The sequence below is a fragment of the Piliocolobus tephrosceles genome, chromosome 2, assembly GCF_002776525.5.
Source record: "Piliocolobus tephrosceles isolate RC106 chromosome 2, ASM277652v3, whole genome shotgun sequence".
Lineage (NCBI taxonomy): Eukaryota > Metazoa > Chordata > Mammalia > Primates > Cercopithecidae > Piliocolobus > Piliocolobus tephrosceles.
In genome coordinates, this window is record NC_045435.1 from 176,967,535 (window position 1) to 176,992,703 (window position 25,169).

Below are 25,169 nucleotides of genomic sequence, written 5' to 3' on the forward strand. Positions count from 1 at the left end.
GCTGAAAGGCACTGAGTCCAATCATCTCATTTTACTGAGAAGATCCAGAGGAATTATGTAACTTGTCTGACACCCAGCTAGTTAGTTACAAAATTACTCCTGGTCCTATCTCCAAACCTCATGAAGAGGAAATGTCCTGTGACTGTCCGTGCCCTATCTTTAGGAGGACGTATCATCACTGTGGGTCCACCACACTTCAGAAGCAGCTTTGTGAGGCCCTTCTATCAGCCCTCACATAGACTCTACAGGAGAATACTAGCATGGTGGGGAAGTTACCTCCCAGTCCACAGTGTGAAGGGGCTTGACCTTTCCCTCCTGAGTAAGTAAGAGAATGGGGTGTGCTTTCAGGGTAGGAGTCCTTTTCAAGATTCTTAGGTCTCCCAAATAACATTCCTAAGCCATGTCTTGCAAGCATCATGTGTATCTGGGGAACTGTGATGATTCATGTTTGGTGTTTGTTTTTATGTTACACAGTACAGAAAGTTGTTGTATAAGCTCCTAGAATTGTCAAGTGGGAAGAGTCCTAGAGATTCTTATTTCATTAGTTTCTTGATTTCTCAGCTGAGAAAACTAAAACCCACAGAGATGAAGTGACTTGGTAGAGATAATATTTCTTGCTTATGATTTATAGGAAGCCAAACTTAAGTCTGTAGTTGTTCATTCCTAACAATATTAACCATGCTGTTTACATAATAGTATCTGAAAACTAATTGCCTACTTTAAATGAAAAGAGAAAAGTACGAGTTTGCTCCAAAACATCTCTTAAATTTATAATTAAATGACATGAGCTAGTTTTATAAAATATTTTATTTACAGTAGAGCTTTACAAAAATAGTCTTAATAAAATTAATACAAATCCCTTTTACAATATAACTTATATGACTATCTTCTCAAAAAAGTGACATTCGATTATAACACATAAACTACATTTATAGTTGTTAAGCCACCTTGTAGTATAAATATGTTTTCATCATCTTTTTTTGTAATAAGGTACACACCAATAACAATGAACAGTGGACAACAAATCTCATTTTGTTATTCTTCCGATGTAAAATTCATCTCTGGCCAAAACAAAATTAACCAAAGAAAAGTAAAACAATTGTCCCTCTCTTCAACAATACAGTCCTTTTTAATTATTTGAGAGTTTATCTGACAGAGACACAGCATTAAACTGAAAGCACCATGGCATAAAGTCTAGTAACATTATCCTCAAAAGCTTTTTCCAATGTCTTTCCTTCAACTGTTTATTCACTATTTTGCCAGTACAAATAAAGATTGATCTCAACTCTCTCCTTCATTAGTCTCAAGTGTTCCTATTATGCATTGAGTTTTCAGATCTTCCCAACTGGCATGTATTTTAAGTGTGAGTTTCTTTCTTTGGCTTCACGTGGAGTTTCACAACACTTATGAAACATACTGAGCTCCTCCATGTGGCTGGATCTCTGTGACTCCCCATCCAACAATATTCCCCCGGATGTGACAAGACTCTGCTCCTCCAGTCTCTCTTATCTTTTCATTGCTAAGAACACTATCCCAGATATTGAAACCTGTGAGTCTCCCAGAGAAGGCTAATGTTTCATCAAAGCCACCACCCACACAGCAGCCATTCTTTTCTTGGCCAATCTGCAGGATTCCTCCCTCAGGAACAATGTGACCTGTGGCCATCTCAACAGTGGTAGCCACCAGTTCACCATTTACCCACAAGGATGTGAGCCCTTTCTCTGAATTCCAGGTGCCGCACAGGTGGGTCCACCTTCCCAGGGAAACCATGGTTTCAGCAACCAGTTTGTTCTCCTCTCCACCCACCACAAACACTATGGACTGGTAGCTGAGATACAGCTGGATTTCATATGGATTCCTCTTTGTGCCATAGGAAAACAGGATGGTTTTGTTTAATACATCTGTGGCTTTGACCCAAATGCAGGCAGTGAAAGATTCAAGCCTCATTGGTCTCACTGGATGCACGCTTCCAAAAATCTTCTTGGAACGCATTGGGAATAAAATAGCTGTTTCACAACCTAGAGTAGCAAGAAAATAAGAATATTAAAGAAAATATAAATTTATTCAGAATTATTCTGGCATTAGTTGTTTCAACATAAGCATTTTAATGACTACAATTGAAAGCTATATGAAACCCTACATTATGACTTAAGGAGCTTCAACTGTAATCTCTGCAGAGCAGAGAAAATGAGAAAAAGGAAAGCCAATTGTCTTATCCAATGAAGCATCGAAATGAAGAGAAAGCATGCAAATAGAAGAAAGAGCCAACTAGTCCAAACCCACAAAATAACAAAAGCCATAACTACCTCCCCTTCCAATTTGCATATTTTGTTACTGCTTTAAAAAAAAAAAAAAAAAAAAAAAGTTGAATCACTATCAGTTAACTTCAGACAATAATTCTATAATTTCCAAGAATTCAGAACCCAACCTGGTTCTCTCTTTTTGCCACCACCAGCTTCCTAAAATAATAAACCTATGAAATTCAGTAGACCTAGTTCGCTCTATTTAGCCTTTACCAACATGCATTTTTCAGCAAAATTCTAGGATACTGATGTTATTGCAGAATACTTTATTTTATTTACTCATTTATTTATTTTGAGACAGAGGCTCACTCTGTCACCCAGGCTGGATTGCAGTAGTGCGATCTCAGCTCATTGCAACCTTCGCTTCCCAGGTTCAAGCAATTCTCCTGCCTCAGCCTCCCAAGAAGCTGGGACTACAGATTCACACCACTGCGCCCAGCTAATTTTAGTATTTTTTTTTTAGACATGGGGTTTCATCACATTGGCCAGGCTGGTCTCGAACTCCTGATCTTGTGATCCGCCTGCCTCAGCCTTCCAAAGTGCTGGGATTACAGGCATAAGCCACCGCACCCAGCCTGCAGAATACATTTTTTTTTTTTTTTTTTTTTTTTTTTGAGACGGAGTCTTGCTCTGTTGCCCAGGCTGGAGTGCAGTGGCCGGTTCTCAGCTCACTGCAAGCTCCGCCTCCCGGGTTTTTACACCATTCTCCTGCCTCAGCCTCCCAAGTAGCTGGGACTACAGGCGCCCGCCACCTCGCCCGGCTAGTTTTTTGTATCTTTAGTAGAGACGGGGTTTCACCGTGTTAGCCAGGATGGTCTCGATCTCCTGACCTCGTGATCCGTCCGTCTTAATACACCAAATGTTCTCGGATATTTGTAAACCTTGCAGAGTTTTTAGAAAACTACCTTTGAAAGGCAACAATGTATAATAATGATGACTAAGCTTATTGGGCATTCACTATGTATCAGATACTGTTCTAATCACTTTGTATGTCATTTGCATCCTCATGCCAACCCTAAGAGATAGTCTTTTACATTCCTATTTTACAGATGAGAAAACTTAGGTAAAAGTAACTTATCTATGTTTACATAGCTGATAAGTAGTAAAACTAGAGTTTGAACTTTTGCAGTCTGGTCACAGAGGCCACGCCCTTAACCAGCACACTACATTGCCTCTTATTAATAGAACCCCTAGATTTCTCTAGGAGGGCTAGAATCCAGATGGTGTTACTACTAATGAGCTGTGCAACTTTGGATGAGCCCCATAATTTCTCTAGGCTTTAGTGTTATCTTAAAAAGGCCCTACCATTCTGCTCCTAATATTCTGCAAGTCTGTAAGCAGCAAGTATGTAGCACTCAAGAGCTGAATAGACCAAAAATATGTTTAAAAATTCTACGTTGTCTATAGGCTTATAATTACTATTTGAGCAGTAATTGAAAATCTTTAAGAGAAGTACATTCTTTCAAGGGGCCTGGTTGGAGAACATGTTTCTGCTAAAGAGCACTTGGGAGGGGGCCTTTCAAATCTGAGGTGGAAAGCTCAGTAAGTTTCCATCACTGTCCATCTCAAGGCGACTTAGCAATTTGGGAAGCTGGAGATGCTGAAACGAAAACATTTTACGTATCCCTGGGAAAGAACAGGTGAGCTCTGCATCTATATACATATATGTGTGTGTGTGTGTGTGTATATATGTGTATATATACACATGTGTATATATACTTATATAGATATGTATACATATATACAATTATATATACATATATACATATGTATACATACATACGTATACATATATGTGTATATACACATATATGTGTATGTATACATACATATATGTATATAAATGTGTGTATATATATGTGTGTGTGTATGTAGGTATTTTTTTAAAAATCACCTAAATTAGGGCAGGTATAACAACCTAAAGAAGATTTGCCATAAGATAGCTTTGAAAAGCAAATTCTCAGAACGGTTCCAGAATAACTGGTGAAGAGAACTTGCAGAACCCAAACATCCATGTAAAAGTGTGGTAAACTACGTCAGGTTCCTACAAGTGGCTCAGGGCTAAGCTCTATCCTGAAAACATTAAACAAATATGAACCTTATCCTTTAGTATTAGGGATAGTCAAATAAAATATTGACATTCAGATAATCATATAAAAGTAACTACAATACTAAAACACAAAACTGGCCCTGTCATGCTTTCATTCTTTTTCACTAAATAATTTGAACTTCTGAAGATTTTTTTTAAAATTAATTTTTAATGAGGCAGTGATTCTTATTTCAAATGAAATTGCTAGGTACATCTTTTTTTTTTATCTGTGTTAATTAAAATCAAATAAAAATCATTGAAAAAATCACCATATCCATGGGCATTTGATATAGTCTCTATAAAGTTTCAGTAAAGTAGTGTTCAAGAGGGTGCCCACTGCAATCTAATTAAGTGATTTCCTCTTTAAATAAGCCCAGGCAGTCAGGATTGCATTCCAAAGCAGTCCTGGATTGCATCTCAGAGACTCAGCTTCCCTCTAGGCTACACTGGCTGTATAAGTTCATGGACTGGAACCGCATGTTGGTTATTTTTGGTCATCTTCTTTTGGGGACCAGCAATACCCCAAAACGAGGCTCTTAATACGTCTTTAAAATGTCAGAAACTCTCTTATGAAATGGCTTTTAACTAATAGGTTTTTCTGATGATCAAAGACCAAACAAAATTAAAACCAGGTTCTTAGGAGGCTAACAACAGAATGATTAGGAGCCAAGCTGGCTGGAGACCAAGAGAAGATAAATCAAAGCATATGGGTAAAAGTATTATTGGATGTAATAAGGATTAACATTTTAGAATTCAGAAATACATCCCTCTTCTGCTCTAACTAATAGGCAAAGATGAAGATAAAAAAATAGAGTAATTCTTCAGTTTTTCGGGTGCATTAAGTGTACAATGACTTTACGTGGTTTGCAAAACACAAGACATTTCATCCATTAAAATGGCTGCAGAATTCTAATTTCTCTCCTGTCACATTGAGAATCTACTGCACATTTGAATTTATGCTTTTTCTCCTCTGAAGCCCTATTTGGTATTTACTGATAAGCACCCCTCAAATATTTAGGAAATATGGTGTGGTTTCTGTAACTTTAAATGAAACATGCTCTCATTACATAAACTTCTGTAATTTTAAATGAAACATGCTTCTTCCCCCTCCCCATCCAGCAAAAGTTGTTTTCTTGGAAATATAGGGAAGGATTCTCAGGAGAAATGCAAGTTATATTTCCTTACCTAGGACACTGATTTTCTAATATAATCCAAAATGATTGTCACACCATCATTTCTTAGAAGTTTTGGCATACAAAGGAGTATTGCGTGGCTCTGAATCTTCTGTTTCTTTTAACCATCTTTAGAATGTATTATTTTGGGAACTCATGTCTGTTTGGAGATTCATGAAGTGTCAAATGGGATTTTGAGAAGTTGCCTCTGGTTTGAACAGTCTCTCTCCTGTTTGATCCCAATTCTCTGAATCCCTGGGTTGGAGCTGGGATCGCCTACACGGATTGGCTCCTACACCTGACTGTTCCACCCTGAATCCCAAAATGCACACCCTCCGACCTCCCCTGTCGCGCTAATTCCACAAACCCGGAGGACTGGGGGACCCCTGGAGAATTCCGCTGACCCTTCAAGAGATGAGATTCAGTCTCAAGTTTCTTGCTGAGAATGGGCGGAGAGGAGGGGCCTTCTGAGGGGCTGGAAAACACCCCTAAACGTTAGCCTGGGCCCTGAAATAGTGCGGGAAACCAGAGCTCCTCTAAAGACAGAGACAGGATAAAATTAGAAGACGTGGAAATCCCTAACGGAGGGAAGCTGGGTGGCAAGAGGGGTCACGGTTATAACGGGCCAGTGGACTCCTGGAGCGCCTAGTCGGATCGGGTGTCAGGGGCCCTAGACGTCTATTTCATGACTGTAATGGTTACCTCCACAACTCTCTTTAGGGTTCCTTAGGACTGAGGAATACTTTTTTAAAGCCAATTTTCCCGCCTTGTATGGTGTGCCTGAGCTCTGTGACCGCGCATGCAGAAATAGAGGGGTATGTGTGTGTGTGTGTGTGTGTGCATGTGTGTGTGTATGTGTGTGTGTGCGTGTGTGTGTGTGCGTGTGTGTGTGCTTCCCATGAAAGCTTCCCCTAGAAGGTGGCCTGGCCTGGCTTGGCTTGCCGTTAAGCGCGTTCCCGAAACAAAGCCGCAGTGGGAGGTCCGGGCCCCGCTTGCCTCCTTACCTGCCGGCAGCCAGGTCCGGGCCGCCCAGCCCTGCACCGCGTGCAGGTCGGCTCGCGTCTGCCGCAGCTCCTCCAGCATCGCGGCCAGGGCGCGCCCCGCCTCCTCTGGGCGCTGCGTCTCTGCGACCTCCAGGCGCTCCAGCCTGCGGCCTGCGTCGCGGTGCGCCTGCAGCAGCTCGTCCAGAGCACTAGCCAGCTTGGCCTCCGCGAGAGCCCCCTGCTCGCATGGCCTCGCCAGGCTTTCCGCGAGCCGGCCCAGCTCCTCCCGCAGCCTCTGCAGCTCGCCCCGCAGGACGTCGTCCGTGGCTTGCAACAGCATGCCCTCTCTCATCTGTGAGTTCTCCAGCATGATGAAGAGCTTGTCCCATTCGGAGTGTTCCTGACGGCAGTCGCACGGCGTGGCTAGAGCGCGGAATACACACACGTTACCAGCCCGCCCAGGCCTGCCTTGGATGTGCTTTGTAAAAGCTGACCTCCCTCGGTGGTGCCAAGTTGCAGCCCGTCCCTGGCATCCCCCTTCCCTGGCATCCCCCTTCCCTTTAAGGACACCTCCGAAAAACAGCATGTAAATGTCTCAAAAACGACAGAAATCATTCATTCAGGTATAGATTAAGTTGTACCCTATGAAATCGCCGGTTATGTAGCTCAAAACAGTCAAATATTGGCGATTTTATATGATTCAACCCATTATGTACGTTCCAGAAATAACTTTAAAACCTCCATCTTTCTTCAAGTGCTTCTCACTTTTGCAAAACAAACTGTAAATTTTTAACTCGTCTCACTGGCTACAAAGTATACGTGTGTTATTTAGACCAAGAGGTGGATATGTAGTTAGGGCTAGCAGAGAAACAGTTAAAGTGAACTTACGGTCCTCAGTGGGATGGAGTCCGTTGTCTATTTCGTTGTCCAAATTCACATACATGAGATCATAATCATCCGAGTTCTCGGCCAACACTGCAGACCAGAGAGCACAAAACAGAATCGCAAGGAGATGCATTGCTGGAGAGACGCAAAGTTCTTTCCACAGCTGGCGGGAGGAGACTCTCAAGTGAGCTGAGTTTGAGCGGAGGAGCATGAGAGTGAGAGGCTGGAGCAGAGAGCCCTTAATAAATGCTGGGGAAAGCCTGAATGGGGATGAATGAGTAATGCTGGTGGCACTGTGGTAACGGGAGTTCCCCTGAATTTGGTGGGGGAGGGGGCTGGGTGGGAGGGCGAGGGAAATGTGGAAGTTGCACAATATTAAACCGCAAAGGTTTACACTGCAGTCAGATTAATTGGAGGAGGGTCAGAGGGGAAAGAGGAGAGAAACTAGGCTTTCACTGTTCTCCTGAGAATTAGCTGTTGTAACTTGAATTGATAGCAATGGGGATGAAGGAGGGGTGGTAGGGGAGACTGAAGGTCTCAGAGGATACTGAAGCAAATCATAATTTCAGCATTTTCTGTAAGCTGTTATTATTTCACAACCCTTTATATATAGAAAACTTTCCATATTTCCTTTGTGCACTGTTTTACAGGTTGAAACTGAGAATGGTCTGATTCCAAGATAAACCAACATATTAAGAATTGTATGGCTCTGGAAGTCAAGTCCAATCTGAGCTATCTTGTCTTTAATACTTCTGGAGTTGCACCTATACTTTTATAGACTTTTTTGTGTGTTTTTTTTGAGACTGAGTTTCGCTCTCGTTGTCCAGGCTAGAGTGCAATGGCGTGATCTCGGCTCACTGCAACCTCCACCTCCTGGGTTCAAGCGATTTTCCTGCCTCAGCTTCCTGAGTAGCTGGAATTACAGGCACATGCCACCACATCCAGTTAATTTTTGTATATTTAGTAGAGACGAGGTTTCACCATGTTGGCCAGGCTGATCTCGAACTCCTGACCTCAGGTGATCCACCTGCCTCAGCCTCCCAAAGTGTTAGGATTACAGGCGTGAGCTACCGTGCGCAGCCTATGACAAACAACACAGTACAACTGGGTAAACCTAAAATGGGGGAAAAAACCTGGGGGAAAAAAGAGTATACTTATTTAGTTATTTAGGTATGTTTCTTTTCATAACTTGATAATATGTGGACATTATATTATTCTACAAGGTTTCAAGGCAAGGATCATGTTTTAAAAGTAAACTTAGAGATTTCTGCTTCTAACAATATATACAGGCCTGTGTTCACATTATATTAATAAAAACTTAAAAGGTACAGATGAGCTCCTGTTAAAGTAAGGGAAAAATCCAGGGGCCAAAGATAGAAGAAAGCAAAAATAACAATCCCATGAGCTGATGCTAGGGTCCCTCTGGAATAGGAGTGAAGTGAGATAGGGGTTAATAGTTCTATAACCACCAAATGTTGGTGACCATGTGGAAGCAAAGCTTAGGCCAAAGGCAGAGAGTTAGAAGAGAGACCCCCATGAAATCCAGGACCCTCAGAGGGTTACATACTGTATTTCAGTAGGTACAATCCCACTTTGCCCTAGCACAAAAAGGTAGGAAGCAGCCATGTCTCTCTTTGGACTCTACAAGGTCTCTCTGAGTTTGTGAATTTGAGCCTGCCCTCAGATATGTTTGGAAATCAAATATATACTGTCTGCCACTGTGAAAAAAAAAAAAAAAAAACAGAATTCACAGTGATATTTGAACATATGAGGAAGCAAACCACTATAAATGAGAATCAGCAGAAACCAAAAAGGATTAGACACCCCTCCCCAAGAACTTCATTTAGTTGAAATATCAGCCAAAAACTAGAAAATAAATATGTTTAAAACTATTGAAGCTCTAAAAGAAGGAACTGAAAATATGAGAAAACAATAAGACATTGTCAAAAAGAAAAAGGCCAGGTGATTTTTTAAAAGAACCAAATATAACTTCTAGAATTAAAAGTTAATTGAAATTTTTAAAAGCTACAGGCATGGATTAAGTGGCAAATTAGGCAAAGCTGAAAAGAATATTAATGAACTGGAAGACAGATATAAGGAAATAATCTAAAATGTACTGCTTTTATGTTCAGTGATAGGATTCTCCAATCCTTTAATTGCTCAGGAGGATGATAAAGAAATTAATTTTTCTTTGCTCAAAAATGTTTGTTACAATTTTAAGGACAGCTACCAAACGGACATAGGCATCCAAATAGAAGGAACGGGGGAATTTTTAAAGAAAGACTTGATCTATTAAAAAAAAAAAATCAATGAAGAAGGAAAAAAAGCACAAAGAAGGATAAGTTAAAAGTACAATATTATTTGCTAAAACTAAATCAAAATATATCAATAATTACCATAAATGTTAATGAAACACATTTTCCAGTTAAGAGACAAATATTTCTCTTTGCCATATAGAAATATTTTAGGCTGGGTTCACTTTCAGGATCCCAGTACTTTGGGAGGCCAAAATAGAAGGATCACTTGAGGCCAGGAGTTTGAGACCAGCCTGATCAACATAGCAAGACCCTCATCTGCACAAAAAATTTAAAAATTAGCCTGGTGTGGTGGTGTGCACCTGTAGTCTCAGCTACTCAGGAGGCTGAGGCAGGAGGCAGGAGGCAGGAGATCACTTGAGCCTGGGAGGTTGAGGCTGCAGTGAGCTATGATCACACCACTGCATTCCAGCCTGGGCGACAGAATGAGACCCTGAAAAAAAGAAAAGAAGAGAGAGAGAGAGAGAAGGAAAAAAGAAAAGGAGAGAGAGAGAGAGAGAAGGAAAAAGAAAAGAAATATTTTTAAAATCCAGCTATACATCACTTACAAAAGCTACACATAAAACATAAAGTAGAAATGTCAAAAGTTAAAAACTTTAAATTGGAGGGGAGAAAGAGAACATATTAAGCAAGTACTATTCAAAAAAGCTAGCATAGCAATAGTAACATCACTAAAAAATAGACTTAGGCAAAAGAGGATAGTTAAAATTATGATACAAAGAAATACAGGAACGATACAAAGAATAACAGGAAGATATCTCTGAATGATCTAGTAATATAGTTTCAAAAAATACAAACCAAAGATTGACAGAATTGCAGGGAGAAATGGGCAAATACCTAATCATGGAAGAAGATTTTAACATAACTGAGAAGTTCATCTATATCATAACTCATCATTCAAATGCCAAGAAAAGCCTGCCAAAGTATACAGAAACTTAAACTACGTAATTTAAGGTTTGATATAATGAAATATATAGAGTACTGCCCAGATAGTTCGATGGGCAAGTTCTACCAAACATTCAAGGAACACATAATCCCCATCTTATACAAACTGCTTCTGAGAATAGAGTGTTCAGAAATGTGCTAAATTCGTTTTACATGTCTACTAAGTATGATACCAAAAAGAGACAAGGACAATACAAGAAGGGAAAACTGCAACCTGTCTCATTAAGAATGTAGATGCAGCCGGGCGCAGGGGCTCACGCCTGTAATCCCAGCATTTTGGGAGGCCGAGGCAGGCGGATCACGAGGTCAGGAGATGGAGACCATCCTAGCTAACACTGTGAAACCCCGTCTCTACTAAAAGATACAAAAATTAGCCGGGCGTGGTGGCGGGTGCCTGCAGTCCCAGCTACCCGGGAGGCTGAGGCAGGAGAATGGCGTAAACCTGGGAGGCGGAGCTTGCAGTGAGCTGAGATCCGGCCACTGCACTCCAGCCTGGGCGACAGAGCGAGACTCCGTCTCAAAAAAAAAAAAAAAGAATATAAATGCAATAGCTCTAAATAAAGCATTAGCCAAACAGACACAGCAATATGCATAAAAATACACATTATGCAGAGCAATATGCATAAAAATATATCATTAGCAAGTTAAGTTTCTTCTAAGACTGCAAGATTGGTTAAATGTTAGAACAGCTGTTAATGTATTACATTAACAGTTTATAGGAGAAGAATAATCATATCAACAGATGAGAAAAATGTTTGATAAAATTCAACACTCAAAATAATCAAACTAGAAAGCAGACAGGAACTTACTTAAACTGAAAAAACATAAATACCAAAACCTATAGAAACAGATACATATGTAATTGTAAATCCATGGTAACATACTTTTGAAAACAGGATTAACACAAGGATACCTGTGGACAGTGACTCTATTCATCGAAGCGTGTATTGGAAGTCCCTGCCCGTAAAGTAGGACATAAGGACATAAGGAGAAGAAACATAAGGATTAGGATGGAAAGAAATAAAGTTGTTATCATTTATCATGAGTGGATCATCCACATACAGAAAAATCTAAGAGACTCAAAAGACATTATTAATAAGAACTGAGCAACTTTTGTTGGCTATAAGATCAACATATAAAAATCTATTGCTTTATTAATACCAGCACATAAATAGAAAACGCCTTTGAAAATAAAGTTTTCATTTACAGTAGCTACAACAGCTATGGGATACCTAAGCAACAATTTAATGTAAGACACAGCTAATTATAACATCTTATTTAACTGGTATGAGATGGTATCTCATTGTGGTTTTGATTTGCATTTCTCTGATGGTGAGGGATGATGAGCATTTTTTCATGTGTCTGTTGGCTGTATGAATGTCTTCTTTTGAGAAGTGTCTGTTCATATCCTTTGCCCACTTTTTAATGGGGTTGTTTGTTTGTTTCTTGTAAATTTGTTTGACTTCTTTGTAGGTTCTGGATATTAGCCCTTTGTCAGACAAGTAGATTGCAAAAATTTTATTTCTTTCTGTAGGTTGCATGTTCACTCTGATGGTAGTTTCTTTTGCTGTGCAGAAGCTCTTTAGTTTAATTAGATCCCATTTGTCAATTTTGGCGTTTGTTGCTGTTACTTTTGGTGTTTTAGACATGAAGTCCTTTCCCATGCCTATGTCCTGAATGGTATTCCCTAGGTTTTCTTCTAGGGTTTTTATGGTTTTAGGTCTAACATTTAAGTCTCTAATCCATCTTGAATTAATTTTCATATAAGGAGTAAGGAAAGGATCCAATTTCAGCTTTCTACTTATGGCTAGCCAATTTTCCCAGCACCATTTATTAAATAGGGAATCTTTTCCCCGTTTCTTGTTTTTGTCAGGTTTGTCAAAGATCAGATAGCTGTAGATGTGTGGTATTATTTCTGAGGACTCTGTTCTGTTCCATTGGTCTATATTCTCTGTTTTGGTACCAGTACCATGCTGTTTTGGTTACTGTAGCCTTGTAGTACAGTTTGAAGTCAGGTAGCATGATGCCTCCAGCTTTGTTCACACCAGTTAGAATGGCAATCATTTAAAAAAATCAGGTAATGACAGGTGCTGGAGAGGATGTGGAGAAATAGGAAAACTTGTACACTGTTGGTGGGACTGTAAACTAGTTCAACCATTGTAGAAGACAGTGTGGCGATTCCTCAAGGCTCTAGAACTAGAAATACCGTTTGACCCAGCCATCCCATTACTGGGTATATACCCAAAGGATTTTAAATCATGCTGCTATAGAGACACATGAACATGTATGTTTATTGCAACACTATTCACAATAGCAAAGACTTGGAATCAACCCAAATGTCCATCAGTGACAGACTGGATTAAGAAAATATGGCACATATACACCATGGAATACTATGCAGCCATAAAAAAGGATGAGTTCGTGTCCTTTGTAGGGCACGACTCACAGTTGACTCACAGTTGCACGTGGCTGAGGAGACCTCAGGAAACTTACAATCCTGTCAGAAAGCGAAGGGGAAACAAGGCACATCTTACATGGCAGCAGGAAAGAGGGAAAGTACAGGGGAAACTGCCACTTTTAAACCATCAGATCTCATGAGAACTCCCTCACTATCAAGAAAACAGCATGGATAAAATCACCCAAATGATACAACCTCCTCCCACCAGGACCCTCCCTCAACATGTGAGGATTACAATTCAAGATGAGATTGGTGGGGACACGGAGCCAAAGTATATCACTGGTTAAGCCAAGGAAATAAATTCTCTCCTAGAGCCTCCAGGAAGGAACCCAACCCTGGGCACACATTTGATTTTATGTTAGTGAGACTTACATCAGACTTCTGAACTACCAAAATATAAGATAATAAATTTGTGTTATTTTAGGCCACTAATTTTGAGATAATTTCTAATGACAACTATAGAAAATGAATACAACTGCTTCACAAAGAAATTTTGGAACATCTACAAAGTCAACTCCTAGGGACATACCCAGTGCTTTGCCACTTAACTATGTGGTCCAGGGACCATTAGTGTCACCTGAGAGCTGGTTAGAAATTCAGACTCTCAAACCCTACCTCCAATCTGTTGAATCAACATCTGTGTTTTAAAGATATGCCCAGTGACTTCTAAGCACATTAGACTCAGAAACACTACACTATGAAATATCTCTCATTTTTTGCACAGAGACAGTTATTTCAGCATTATTGATTAAAGCAACAAATAATAATAACAACATAATGTCTTTCAATCACAGAATGTATATAAATAAGTTGTTGCATATTTATACACTGGAATAACATATGGCTGTGAGAATAAATGAAGGAGAGCTTCTTGGAGGTACAACTTCTACAAAATGTTGAATAGAAAAAAATAAGTTGCAAAGGGATATGTAGAGTATGATGGTATTCATATAAAATTTTAAAACATCCAAAACCATACTATAAAATGTTTATTGATATATATGCATGTAATTAAAGTGTAAAAATACTTATGGAGGTCATAAATACTACCTTTAGGATGATGGTTGCCTCTGGGGAGAAAACGAAACAAATGGGATGAAAAGCACTTATGATATAAGGTTAAGTTTTGACAAATCTGGTTGGTAGGCACACCAATGCTCCTTATATTATTGCCTACATTTGTTTGATGACTTGAACTATTTCATAATTTAAAAGAAGCTATTATTTACTAATGGAATTTATAAGATTTCTGCAAAAGTTCTGCATTTATTTTTGTATTATTTGATTGAAATTCAAGTCAGCTGAAAATGACTAATCTGGGGTTTTTCCCTTCAAGGCTGTCAGGGCCTGTAGTGAGTTTTGTAACAAAATGCCACACAACGGTTTCCTGTCTTAGACGGCAACTACAGTCCCTTTTAACGTGACCATTTTTAGCAGTTGACCAGTATGTCCTCATAACTAAGTTCTATGATCTAATGTGGGCTGTACAAATTGGGTATTGCATTAAAAAAATTCCTGATCTTTTAAGGAGACACTCATAGTAAAATAAACAGAGAACAAAGCAAATTGTTGAACATTAAATTATTGAAAATAAATACTGGTAAACACAACATTTTAAAGAAAATTGTAAATATTTCCAACAACTTGTATTCTGGAGAACATGATAAAACCTGTTTTAGACTTATTCTATGAACTACATGTGGGGAAAAAAATTCTCATTTTTTATTGTCTCCCAAATTCATTCAATTTTATCCAGAATCACGCTTTCATTAAATTTAGATATTGATATTCTGAAAATTCTGGCCTTCTCTCTTTAATAATTGTCTTTTATATATAGGCATGTTCCTACCATTTAATGAAGGTCCATATATGTGTAATTCATGCTTATTTGATTCTTTCTGTGTACGGCTTCTATATACAAAGTCAAATTTAAAGTAAAAGTAAATAGAGTCAAGAAAATTGTTGTTCAAGAAATCCCTAGAAACAATTTCCCTGAGACATTTAAGTACTTATGAGGATTTTGAGGAAAAAAAAAAAAATCCATACCATAAAGTGATAAGCAGATGTTGCCCATATGTTGATTGCAGATAAGTTTCTATACCTTATGTAATATATTTCTTGAGGTTTTGCCATTATAAATCTAGTTGTCTATACATATCTTTGAGGAAATTATGTGTGACAAACCAGCTGAGGCTAAACTTCCCTTGAAATAGTGCAGAAATTGTGGATTTAAATGTGCATTACTACTTCTTAAACTATTCATAAAATAAGCATAGTTTCTGAATATGAGTTGACTAAATTATGATTCTGTATCTTCCAGGAATGTGAATTCATTCCTCTGCACTTTTACTGTTGTTCAGTTTCATTTAGGTCCATGATTACAGCACTGCTTAGCTTTCATTTAAACATCATCCAAATTTTGTTTATCTTCAGTAATTCTTTACTGGAACTGTTTCCTTCTCAAGGGTGTGGTCTGATTACTGTCAGAGTTCCTCTATCCCCATGGTGCATTACTCAGGAAAATTTTTCATTAGTTAATGGTGCTGATTATATCATAAAATATTTCCTCTTGTGGAATCAGTGTAAATCACGTTTTAATCTCAGAATAAGGTACCATGTTATTTTTAGCAAAAGAATTGGCTATCAGTCTGTGCTATTTAATGTGTAAGTGCCAATATTATTACATTGGTAATAATGTTATTTCTGTTGCTCATGGCTTGATAAAGTCATCATTTCCTTTATTGTTCCCTTAACAGGTAACACCATGTTGTTGAGAGTGTTACCTGTTGTGTATGAAAAGCAGCCTCAGCCAATTAATAGACACCTGACAGAACTCCTAGCCTTGATGTCTCAGCTGGAACAGCCAGAACAGTACCATCTACTACGGCTTTTGCATGTAGCAGCAAAGAAAAAACAAGTCGAGGTAAAAAGTATATTGTATATGTCATGGTCCACGCAACCAGGCATGTTTCTTTGTGTGTGAACAGCATATGTGCTTAGGCTTTCCTGTCTCATACATTTATACATGTCCATTTTTAAGTGAAAGCACTCATCTACTTATTATATTTGTATAATGAGAAATTGGCTCATGAAATTATGGAGGCTAAGAAGTCCCATCTGTCATCTGCAAGCTAGATGCCAAGGAAAACCAGTGGCATAATTTCAATTCAAGTCTGAAAGCCTGAGAACTGGAGAGCCGATGGCATAAGTTACAGGCTGAGGACAGGAGAAGACCAATGTTCCAGCTCACAAAATCAGGCAGAGAGCAAATTCTCTCTTCCTCCACCTTTTTGTTCTTTTCAGGCCCTCAGATAATTGGATGAGGCCCACCCATATTGCAGGGGCAATCTGCTTTATTCAGTCAACCCATTAAAATGCTAATCTCATCTGAAATCACCCTCACAGACACACCCAGAAATAATGTTTAAAAAATACTTGGGTGCCCCATGACCCAGTCATGTTGACACATAAAATTAACCATCACAGGCCAAGCACGGTGGCTCGTGCCTGTAATCTCAACATTTTGGGAGGCTGAGGTGGGTGAATCACTTGAGGCCAGTCCGGACAACATGGTGAAACTCTGTCTATACAAAAAATACAAAAATTAGCAGGGCATGGAGGAGGCACCTGTAGTCCTAGCTACTCAGGAGGCTGAGGTGGTAGAATCACCTGAGCCAGGGAAATTGAGGCTACAGTGAGCCAAAATCATGCTACTGCACTCCAGCCTGGGTGACAGAGTGAGACCCTGTCTTAAAAATAAAGACATAAAAAAATAAAAATTAAAAATTAAAAAATTAACCATACAGATACAGTAATAAAAAGCAACAAATGGGTCAGGCAGAGTACTGGCTCATGCCAGCACTTTGGGAGGCTGAGGCAGGCAGATCACGAGGTCAGGAGTTCAAAACCAGCCTGGCCAACATGGTGAAACCCTGTCTCTATTAAAAATACAAAAACTAGCTGGGCATGGTGGTGCGTGCCTGTTATTCCAGCTAGTCAGGAGGCTGAAGCAGGAGAATCACTTGAATTCAGGAGGCAGAAGTTGCACTGAGCCAAGATTGTGCCACTGCACTCCAGCCTGGGCAACAGAGCAAGACTCTGTCTCAAAAAAATAAAAAATATAAAGAAGAATTAGCCGGGCATGGTGGCAGGAGCCTGTAATCCCAGCTACTCCGGAGGCTGAGGCAGGAGAATCGCTTAAACCCAGGTGGCAGAGGTTGCAGTGAGCTGAGGTCGAGCCACTGAACTCCAGCCTGGGTGATACAGTGAGACTCTGTCTCAAAACAAACAAACAAACAAACAAACAAACAAACAAAAGGCAAGAGATGTGCGAATCTGTAGCTATTGTAGAATGGCGTTAAAGAAAGTTTAATGTCATCATGCAGTTCTAGGAATCTGTAGTTTCTCAGGTAAGACCAAGAGAAAGACCTACACTTAACTTTATTTGTGAATTAGTCAGCCTATAGTGAAAGCAAAGGTTCATTTCTCAGATAGCAAATCAGTTGTTATTCTTTGGATTCAAGTAGAATATTATAACAATTAGGAGGCTTATGATTATCAGTAATAGAACACCCAAAACACAATAGTTTCATCAATGATAGGAATTTATGGCTAATGTGATGGGAAAAAAATCAGATGAGGTTTGGTTCAAAAATAATGTGAACAAACAATTTCTTTCTCTATTTTGATTTCTCAGATTTGACTTCTAGGCTTCCATTTTCCACAGGCTTTCTCCTTGTCATTTCCAAATAGGTGCTAGGGGCTCTCTTGGCACTATGCTTCCCCTACAGCTATCACTGCCACCAACACCTAACAGAAGTCTTGATATTCTGTCTGTTTAGGATACATGCTCTACCTCTAGAGCTTCTCTGGAACTGGAGGATACACAGACAGAAACTAGAGGCTGCCAGGAAGAGGGAATTCGAAATGGATTCTGGAGGGTACCAATGTGTTATTCTATTTTCATGCTGCTGATAAAGACATACCCAAGACTGGGAAGAAAAGAGATTTAATTCAACTTACAGTTCCACATAGCTGGGGAGGCCTCAGAATCATGGCAGGAGGCAAAAAGCACTCCTTACATGGTGGCAGGAAGAGAAAATGAGAAACCCCATGCAAAAGCAGACACCCCTGATAAAATCTTCAGATCTCATGAGACTTATTCACTACCAGGAGAACAGTATGGGGGAAACCACCCCCATAATTCAAATTATCTTCCACTGCGTCCCTCCCACAACATTTGGGCATCATGGGAGTACAATTCAAGATGAGATTTTGGTGGGGACACTGAGCCAAACCATAACATTACATCCCTGGACCATCTAAACCTCATTTCCTCACATTTCAAAACCAACCATGCCTTCCCAGCAGTCCCCTAAAGTCTTAACTCATTTCAGCATTAACACAGAAGTCCACAGTCCAAAATCTCATCTAAGATAAGGCAAGTGCCTTCTGCCTGTGAGCCTGTAAAATCAAAAGCAAGTTACATTGGATAAATACAACTGTTCCAAATGGGAGAAATTGGTCAAAGCCAGGGGCTACAGGTCCTATGCAAGTCTGAAATCCAGCAGGGCACTCAAATATTAAAGCTCCGAAGTGATCTCCATTGACTTCATGTCTCGCATCTGAGTCACACCAATGCAAGGGTTCCCATGGTCTTCGGCAGCTCCACGCCTGTGACTTTTCAGGGTACAGCCTCCCTCCTGGCTGCTTTCACAGGCTGGTGCCCCAGTAGGGACACTGTGGGGAGGCTCTGACCCCACATTTCCCTTCTGCACTGCCTTAGGAAAGGTTCTCCATGAGAGCCCTGCCCCTGCAGCAAACTTTTGTCTGGACATCCAGGCATTTCCATACAGCCTCTGAAATCTAGGCAGAGGTTCCCAAACCTCAATTCTTGACTTTTGTGCACCTGCAGGCTCAACACCTCATGGAAGTTGTCAAGGCTTGGGGTTTGCACCCTCTGAAGTCATGGCCCGAGCTGTACTTTGGCCCCTTTCAGTCACAGTAGGAGTGTCTAGGACACAGGGCACCAAGTCCCTAGACTGCTCACAGCATGGGGGCCCTGGGCCTTGCCCATGAAACCGTTTTTTCCTCCTAGGTCTCTGGGCCTGTGATGGGAGGGGCTGCCATGAAGACCTCTGACATGCCTTGGACACATTTTCCCCATTGTCTTGGGGATTAACATTTGGCTCCTTGTTACTTATGCAAATTTCTGCAGCCAGCTTGAATTTCTCCTCAGAAAATGGGTTTTTCATTTCTATCACATTGTCAGGCTGCAAATTTTCCAAACTTTTATGCTCCACTTCCCTTGTAAAACTGAATGTCTTTAACAGCACCCAAGTCACCTCTTGAATGCTTTGCTGCTTAGAAACTTATTTGCCAGATACCCTAAATCATCTCTCTCAAGTTCAAAGTTCCAGAAATCCCTAGGGCAGGGGCAAAATGCTACCAGTCTTTTTGCTAAAACGTAACAAGCATCACCTTTGCTGTAATTTCCAACAAGTTTCTCATCTCCATCTGAGACCACCTCAGCCTGGACCTTATTGTCTATATTCCTTTCAGTGTTTTGGTCAAAGCTGTTCAACAAGTCTCTAGGAAGTTCCAAATTTTCCCACATTTTTCTGTTTTCTTCTGAACCCTCCAAACTGTTCCAACCGTTGCCTGTTACCCAGTTTCAAAGTCAGGTCCACGTTTTCGGGTGTCTTTTCAGCAACGCCCCACTCCACTGGTACCAATTTACTGTATTAGTCCATTTTCATGCTGCTGATAAAGACATACCCAAGACTGGGAAGAAAAAGAGGTTTAATTCAAGTTACAGTTCCACATGGCTGGGGAGGCCTCAGAATCATGGTGGAAGGCAAAAGGCACCTCTTACATGGTGGCAGTAAGAGAAAATGAGGAATATACAAAAGCGGATACCCCTGATAAAACCATCAGATCTCATGAGACTTATTCTCTACCATGAAAAACGTTTGGGGGAAACTGCCCCCATTATTCAAATTATCTCCTATTAGGTCCCTCCCCCAACATGTGGGAATTATGGGAGTACAATTCAAGATGAGATTTAGGTGAGGACACAGAGCTCAACCATATCAACCAACATGTGTGGCCAGTGAATATGAATGGTTAGCCCAAGGTTATTCAATTATGGTTGTCCCATTTCTTTATAATTTCACTATCCACCACTTGAAAAAAAATCAATGCTAAAGTGAAGACTGGAACATTTGTATTCAACATCCAAATTATTCAAAGAAAAGCAAGAAAGAATAGTCGTATGCATAATTAGCCACAATAGACTGCAAGCTCCTTTGACAAGAAATGATTTCTTCTTTCCTCTGTATCTTAGACTTTTCCACAGTATCTGATAGTGCTCAATAAACATTCATAGAACCAAACTGAGAACAAATATAGAGCCAAATTAAACAAGGTGATAAATGCTTTGCAAATGGCATAAACAGAGAGAGGGGGTAATGAATTCTACTTTAGGGGGAAATAGATGCCATGAAGTCCCACAAAGGGGGTGACATCAGAGCCATACCCTGAAAAATGCATACTTTTATGCGGATGATTCAGAGCTGGGAATCTTGGATATTGGAGAGCAGAATTCATAGGAAGCTTCAGGAGATGAGACCAACAAGGATGACTAATGCCTGAGCCTCACTCCCAGGGATTTTGGTTCAGTAGTTTCAGTAGACACAACTGGGGACCCAACTGTGTCTTTTTTACAAGTACCCATATGGTGCTGCTGCTGTTGCTTCAAGGGACCACACTTTGAGTAGCAAGGCTAGAGCTCAGGCAGAGGACTGGGGAGTTCTATGTTGCTGGTATGCACTGTCCCTTTTGCCCCTAGAGCAATATGTCATTATTTTTGCAAGACTGTTTCTTTTGGTGCACAATAAACTCCTTAAGGTACATAGGACTCTTACCTACATATTCATATGCACTCCCTAGTGTAGTGCTGGGTCACATAGTATGATTTGAATAAAAAGTTATTGAATTAAGAAATGAACAAATTAATAAGAGACAAAAAGAGTGAAGACATGAAGAACCAGGAAAACTCATGCTGTGAAAGGGGAAAAAGTGGCTCAACAGGGTCAAGGTCCAGAGAAGTAAAAAAGACAAGAGGCAGGCATTGACCTTGGATTTGGCAATTGGGGCTCATCAGTTGTATCTTTTTTACAAAAGGCAGCATTTGTGAGGTGGAGTGGGAGAAGTCAGTCATTTATTGTGGATTGCACGTGGAAGGGAAGGTTAGGAAAGGACCATGTGAGTATGGACTGCCAATTCAGGAAGTTTAGAAGAAACAAGGAGGGTTAAAGACACAATAAGAATAAGGAATTGAAGATGCGAGAGGAAATAGGAGACAGAACAAGGTGCTGGAGGAAGATGGGAAATGTATTCCAGAGCACAAGTGAGAAAACCAATTTTGGAAAGGACTCAGGACAGAAAGGATGAGCAAAACTGCCATAGAGTTTGGGTCGAGGAGTGGAGTTGAAGGATTATTGGATCACCTAGAACAGAGGTCCCCAACTGGGGAAATAACTGGGCAGCTTCCACTTCCACTATAGAGAAGGCTAACAGAGGAGGAGTTTCCTCAGTGCTGGTCCCAGCAGGCAGGGGAGGGTGGACAATAGCACTAATAGTGACTGAGCTCATACCATGTACCAGGCACTATGTAGGTGTATCACAGACATCTCATTTGTTTCCCACAACAAGCTTATTTTATAAATAGAGAAGCCAAAGTTTGGAGAGGTTATTAAGAACAGTGGTGGTACCAAAGGGTGACTTGGTGGCTGAGGTGGCTTTTCACATCCACTTCATCTTTATCAGCCTTTCAACTTTCATGTCCCCCACTGACCATCAGAGTCATACTACCTTCCCTAAAACCATCCTAAAACCATCTGGGCCTCACACTAGCTAGGTCACTTTCCCAAAGCCAGATAGATCAGGCCAAGCTGCAATACAAACCCAGTCTAATTCCAACCAATGAAATCTTTTGACCTCAACACACTAAAGAATCAAGGCTGTAAGGCTATGGCTGGTGAAGCAAATGAAAGTTCCAGAAGATACAGGAGAAGGTGAGAAAGAGAGGGCAGTTGGAGGGTGGCTAGACAAGAGAAGGAGAGTAAACAAAATGAGGAGAGGGTGAACTCATGTTCTGCTAGGTATTGTGGGTGCTGCGTGTGGATCCCAGAACAAAGAGGCCAGGGTTTAGGAAGCACCTAGAGTGATGTGGATGGACCCCACCCATGCCAGGATCCTACCTGGGGAGAAGAAGTTGTAATGGGGGGGATTGTGGAGTCCTGTTTCCTGTCAGCCCTACCTTCATGGTAAAGCAGCCTCTCCACTTGCCTCCCTCAGCTTTTCGTGCTCTGTTCCTGCTGCCAGCACCCCTAGAACTAGAGTGCACCCTTGATTTCAAAGGTGCCACAGGTGGTACAATACAGAAACCACCTGATTCACCTTCTCTCTCACCCCTTCCTTAATTAGACAGTGAGCAAGGGAGATGGAAGGAAATGTGGAGAAGTGGTTTACTGAGAAGGGAAATAAGTGGCGACAACCAGAAATTTAGACTGAAGCTTTCAAGTTAAGCTTTCATTTCAGGCAAAAGAGGAAGCTAAATAAGGAGGCTTTGACTTTGTGAAACTGGAATTCAAGTAAAGCTTCTGTTCCTGCATTAAAGCATTTCTGATGCTGTGTAACTTGGAGGTAAACTGAGTGGGCTCTCTAGGGAAGGCAATGTGCAGGGATGTTTCATGTGTCCCGAATGCCCTTCTCACTACTCACCCTCTGTGACCTGGGATAACATGGTTTTCCAGGGCCGGAGGATCAACAGTTGGCCCTTGAAAAAAAATTTCTCTACATAAAGCTGACTAGTCCACGAGACTGTGAAGGTAGCCTCGCTTCAGCATCCACGTATCTGTGAGCTCCAGGATGTGGCTAACTGAGCAGGTGGGTCCCCTTCCTCTATCATTGCCCTCTCGGCATCCTACTTTTCAGGACACTATCCTTGTCAGATGGAAGGAGGCAGTTCATGGCTAGTAATTTATAACTGGTACCTCCAGAGAATTCTCAGGATCCATTTACAGAAAAAGGCTGGGTGGTCAGTTTTCCAAGTGGCCTTTGTGAGAATCAAGTCTGTAATCTTGGCTGCTGTAAACCATGCTGTAGTCTAGCCAACGAAAGGAACAGAGTTTAGTAACACATATAAGCAAATCTGTTGTTATCTCTGGGACATTAGCTTCTAGCCCCAAGCACACAGCAATGAGTGGCAGGAAGTGGCAAGGGCAGTCTTCCGGTGATGAATGTTCAGACACAGAGGAGCTGCTTTTGTGATCTGTTCCCTAGAGGAGAGAATTATTTTCTAGGATTTTCACACAACAATGTAGAGCATTCCTATTCACACACCTAATCGAGGCCAACAATACTCAGGGTCCCTTTTGGTATTTATTTAAAATAAGAAGTCATTTACAGAACGTTAAGAAGATGGAGTGCTGGAATATATAGACTGTTCTGAAGTTTAGAGCAGAACTATGGTTTTTGGAATATATAATGTTTTTCAGTATGGTGGGAATTAGTAAATAAAAAGAATGGCAATCATTTTGTACATTTCTAGAGATTAGTAGATTCTTAATGCTAGCCAAAGTAATTACAAGATAAAACTGGGCATGAAGACTAATTGAAGAGGAAGTGTGTGCCAACACATGTGTGTGTGTGCATAATTGCTTTTTATTTTCTCCTTCAACTTTTAAGTTCTGGGGTACATGGGCAGGATGTGCAGGTCTGTTACATAGGTAAATGTGTGCCATGGTGGTTTGCTGCACAGATCAACCCATCACCTGGTTATTAAGCCAAGCATGCATTAGCTATTCTACCTGATTCTCTCCCTCCCCGCAGCCTCCCAACAGGCCCCAGTGTGTGTTGTTCCACCCCTCCCACATCGTATGCTTGTATTCTCATCGCTCACCTCCCACTTATAATGAGAACATGAGGTGTTTGGTTTTCTGTTTCTGCATTAGTTTGCTGAGTATAGTGGTTTCCAGCTCCATCCATGTCCCTGCAAAGGACATGATCTTGTTCCTTTTTATGACTGCATGGTAGTCGATGGTATATATGCGCCACATTTTCTTTATCCAGTCTATCATTGATGGGTACTTGGGTTGACCCCATGTCTTTGGTATTGCAAATGGTGCTGCAATGAACATATGCATGCATGTATCTTTATAATGGAATGATTTATATTCCTTTGGGTATATACCCACTAATGAGATTACTGGGTCAAATGCTATTTCTGGTTCTGGATCTTTGAAGAATCACCACATTATCTTCCAAAATGGTTGAACTAATTTACATTCCCACCAATAGTGTAAAAATGTTCCATTTTCTCCACAACCTCGCCAGCATTTATTTCTTCTTGACTTTTTAGTAATTGCTATCCTGACTGCCGTGGGACAGTATCTCACTGTGGTTTTGATTTGAATTTCTCTAATGATCAGCGATGTTGAGCTTTTTTTCATGTTTGTTGACCACAAGAATGTCTTCTTTTGAGAAATGGCTGTTCACATTCTTTGCCCACTTTTTAATTGTGTTGTTTGTTTTTTTTCTTGCAAATTTGTTAAAGTTCCTTGTAGATTCTGGATTTTAGACCTTTGTCAGATGGATAGATTGCAAAAATCTTCTCCCATTCTGTAGATTATCTATTCACTCTGATGATAGCTTCTTTTGCTGTGCAGAAGCTCTTTAATTAGGTCCCATTTGTCAATTTTTGCTTCTGTTGCAATTGCTTTTGATGTTTTCATCATGAATCTTTACCTGTGCCTGTGTCCTGAATAGTATTGCCTCGATTTTCTTCTAGGGTTTTGATCGTTTGGGGTTTTACATTTAAGTCTTTAATCCATCTTGAGTTAATTTTTGTATAAGGCGTAAGGAAGGGGTCCTGTTTCAGTTTTCTGCATATGGCTGGCCACTTCTCCCAGCACCGTTTATTGAATAGAAAATCCTTTCCCCCTTGCTTGTTTTT

General features: G+C 40.5%; 2 protein-coding genes across 4 annotated transcripts in view; one reads left to right on the forward strand and one right to left on the reverse strand.

Annotated features, from left to right (window-relative positions):
* VEPH1 (ventricular zone expressed PH domain containing 1) overlaps positions 1 to 25,169 on the forward strand; it is a 232,380-nt gene that overhangs the window by 59,357 nt on the left and 147,854 nt on the right. For all 3 annotated transcript variants that reach the window (XM_023223372.2, XM_023223373.2, XM_023223371.1), the window contains exon 5: positions 15,907 to 16,073. In XM_023223372.2, the coding sequence (XP_023079140.1) occupies positions 15,907 to 16,073 (167 nt within the window). The remainder of the gene's footprint in view (positions 1 to 15,906; positions 16,074 to 25,169) is intronic.
* Positions 790 to 7,702, reverse strand: PTX3 (pentraxin 3). The gene is made up of 3 exons (XM_023223377.2): positions 7,436 to 7,702; positions 6,569 to 6,970; positions 790 to 2,018 (listed from the first exon to the last, which is right to left on the reverse strand). The coding sequence occupies exons 1-3, from the start codon at positions 7,641 to 7,643 to the stop codon at positions 1,405 to 1,407; spliced, it is 1,224 nt and encodes a 407-aa protein (XP_023079145.1). The 5' UTR covers positions 7,644 to 7,702; the 3' UTR covers positions 790 to 1,404.

Excerpts from the sequence above, each read along its gene's own strand:
- PTX3 (XM_023223377.2), bottom strand. The coding sequence starts at position 7,643 with ATGCTCCTCCGCTCAAACTCAGCTCACTTGAGAGTCTCCTCCCGCCAG. Across the intron at positions 6,971-7,435 it reads ACTCCATCCCACTGAGGACC|CCACGCCGTGCGACTGCCGT; the intron begins GTAAGTTCACTT and ends TCCGCGCTCTAG. Across the intron at positions 2,019-6,568 it reads CCGGACCTGGCTGCCGGCAG|GTTGTGAAACAGCTATTTTA; the intron begins GTAAGGAGGCAA and ends TTGCTACTCTAG.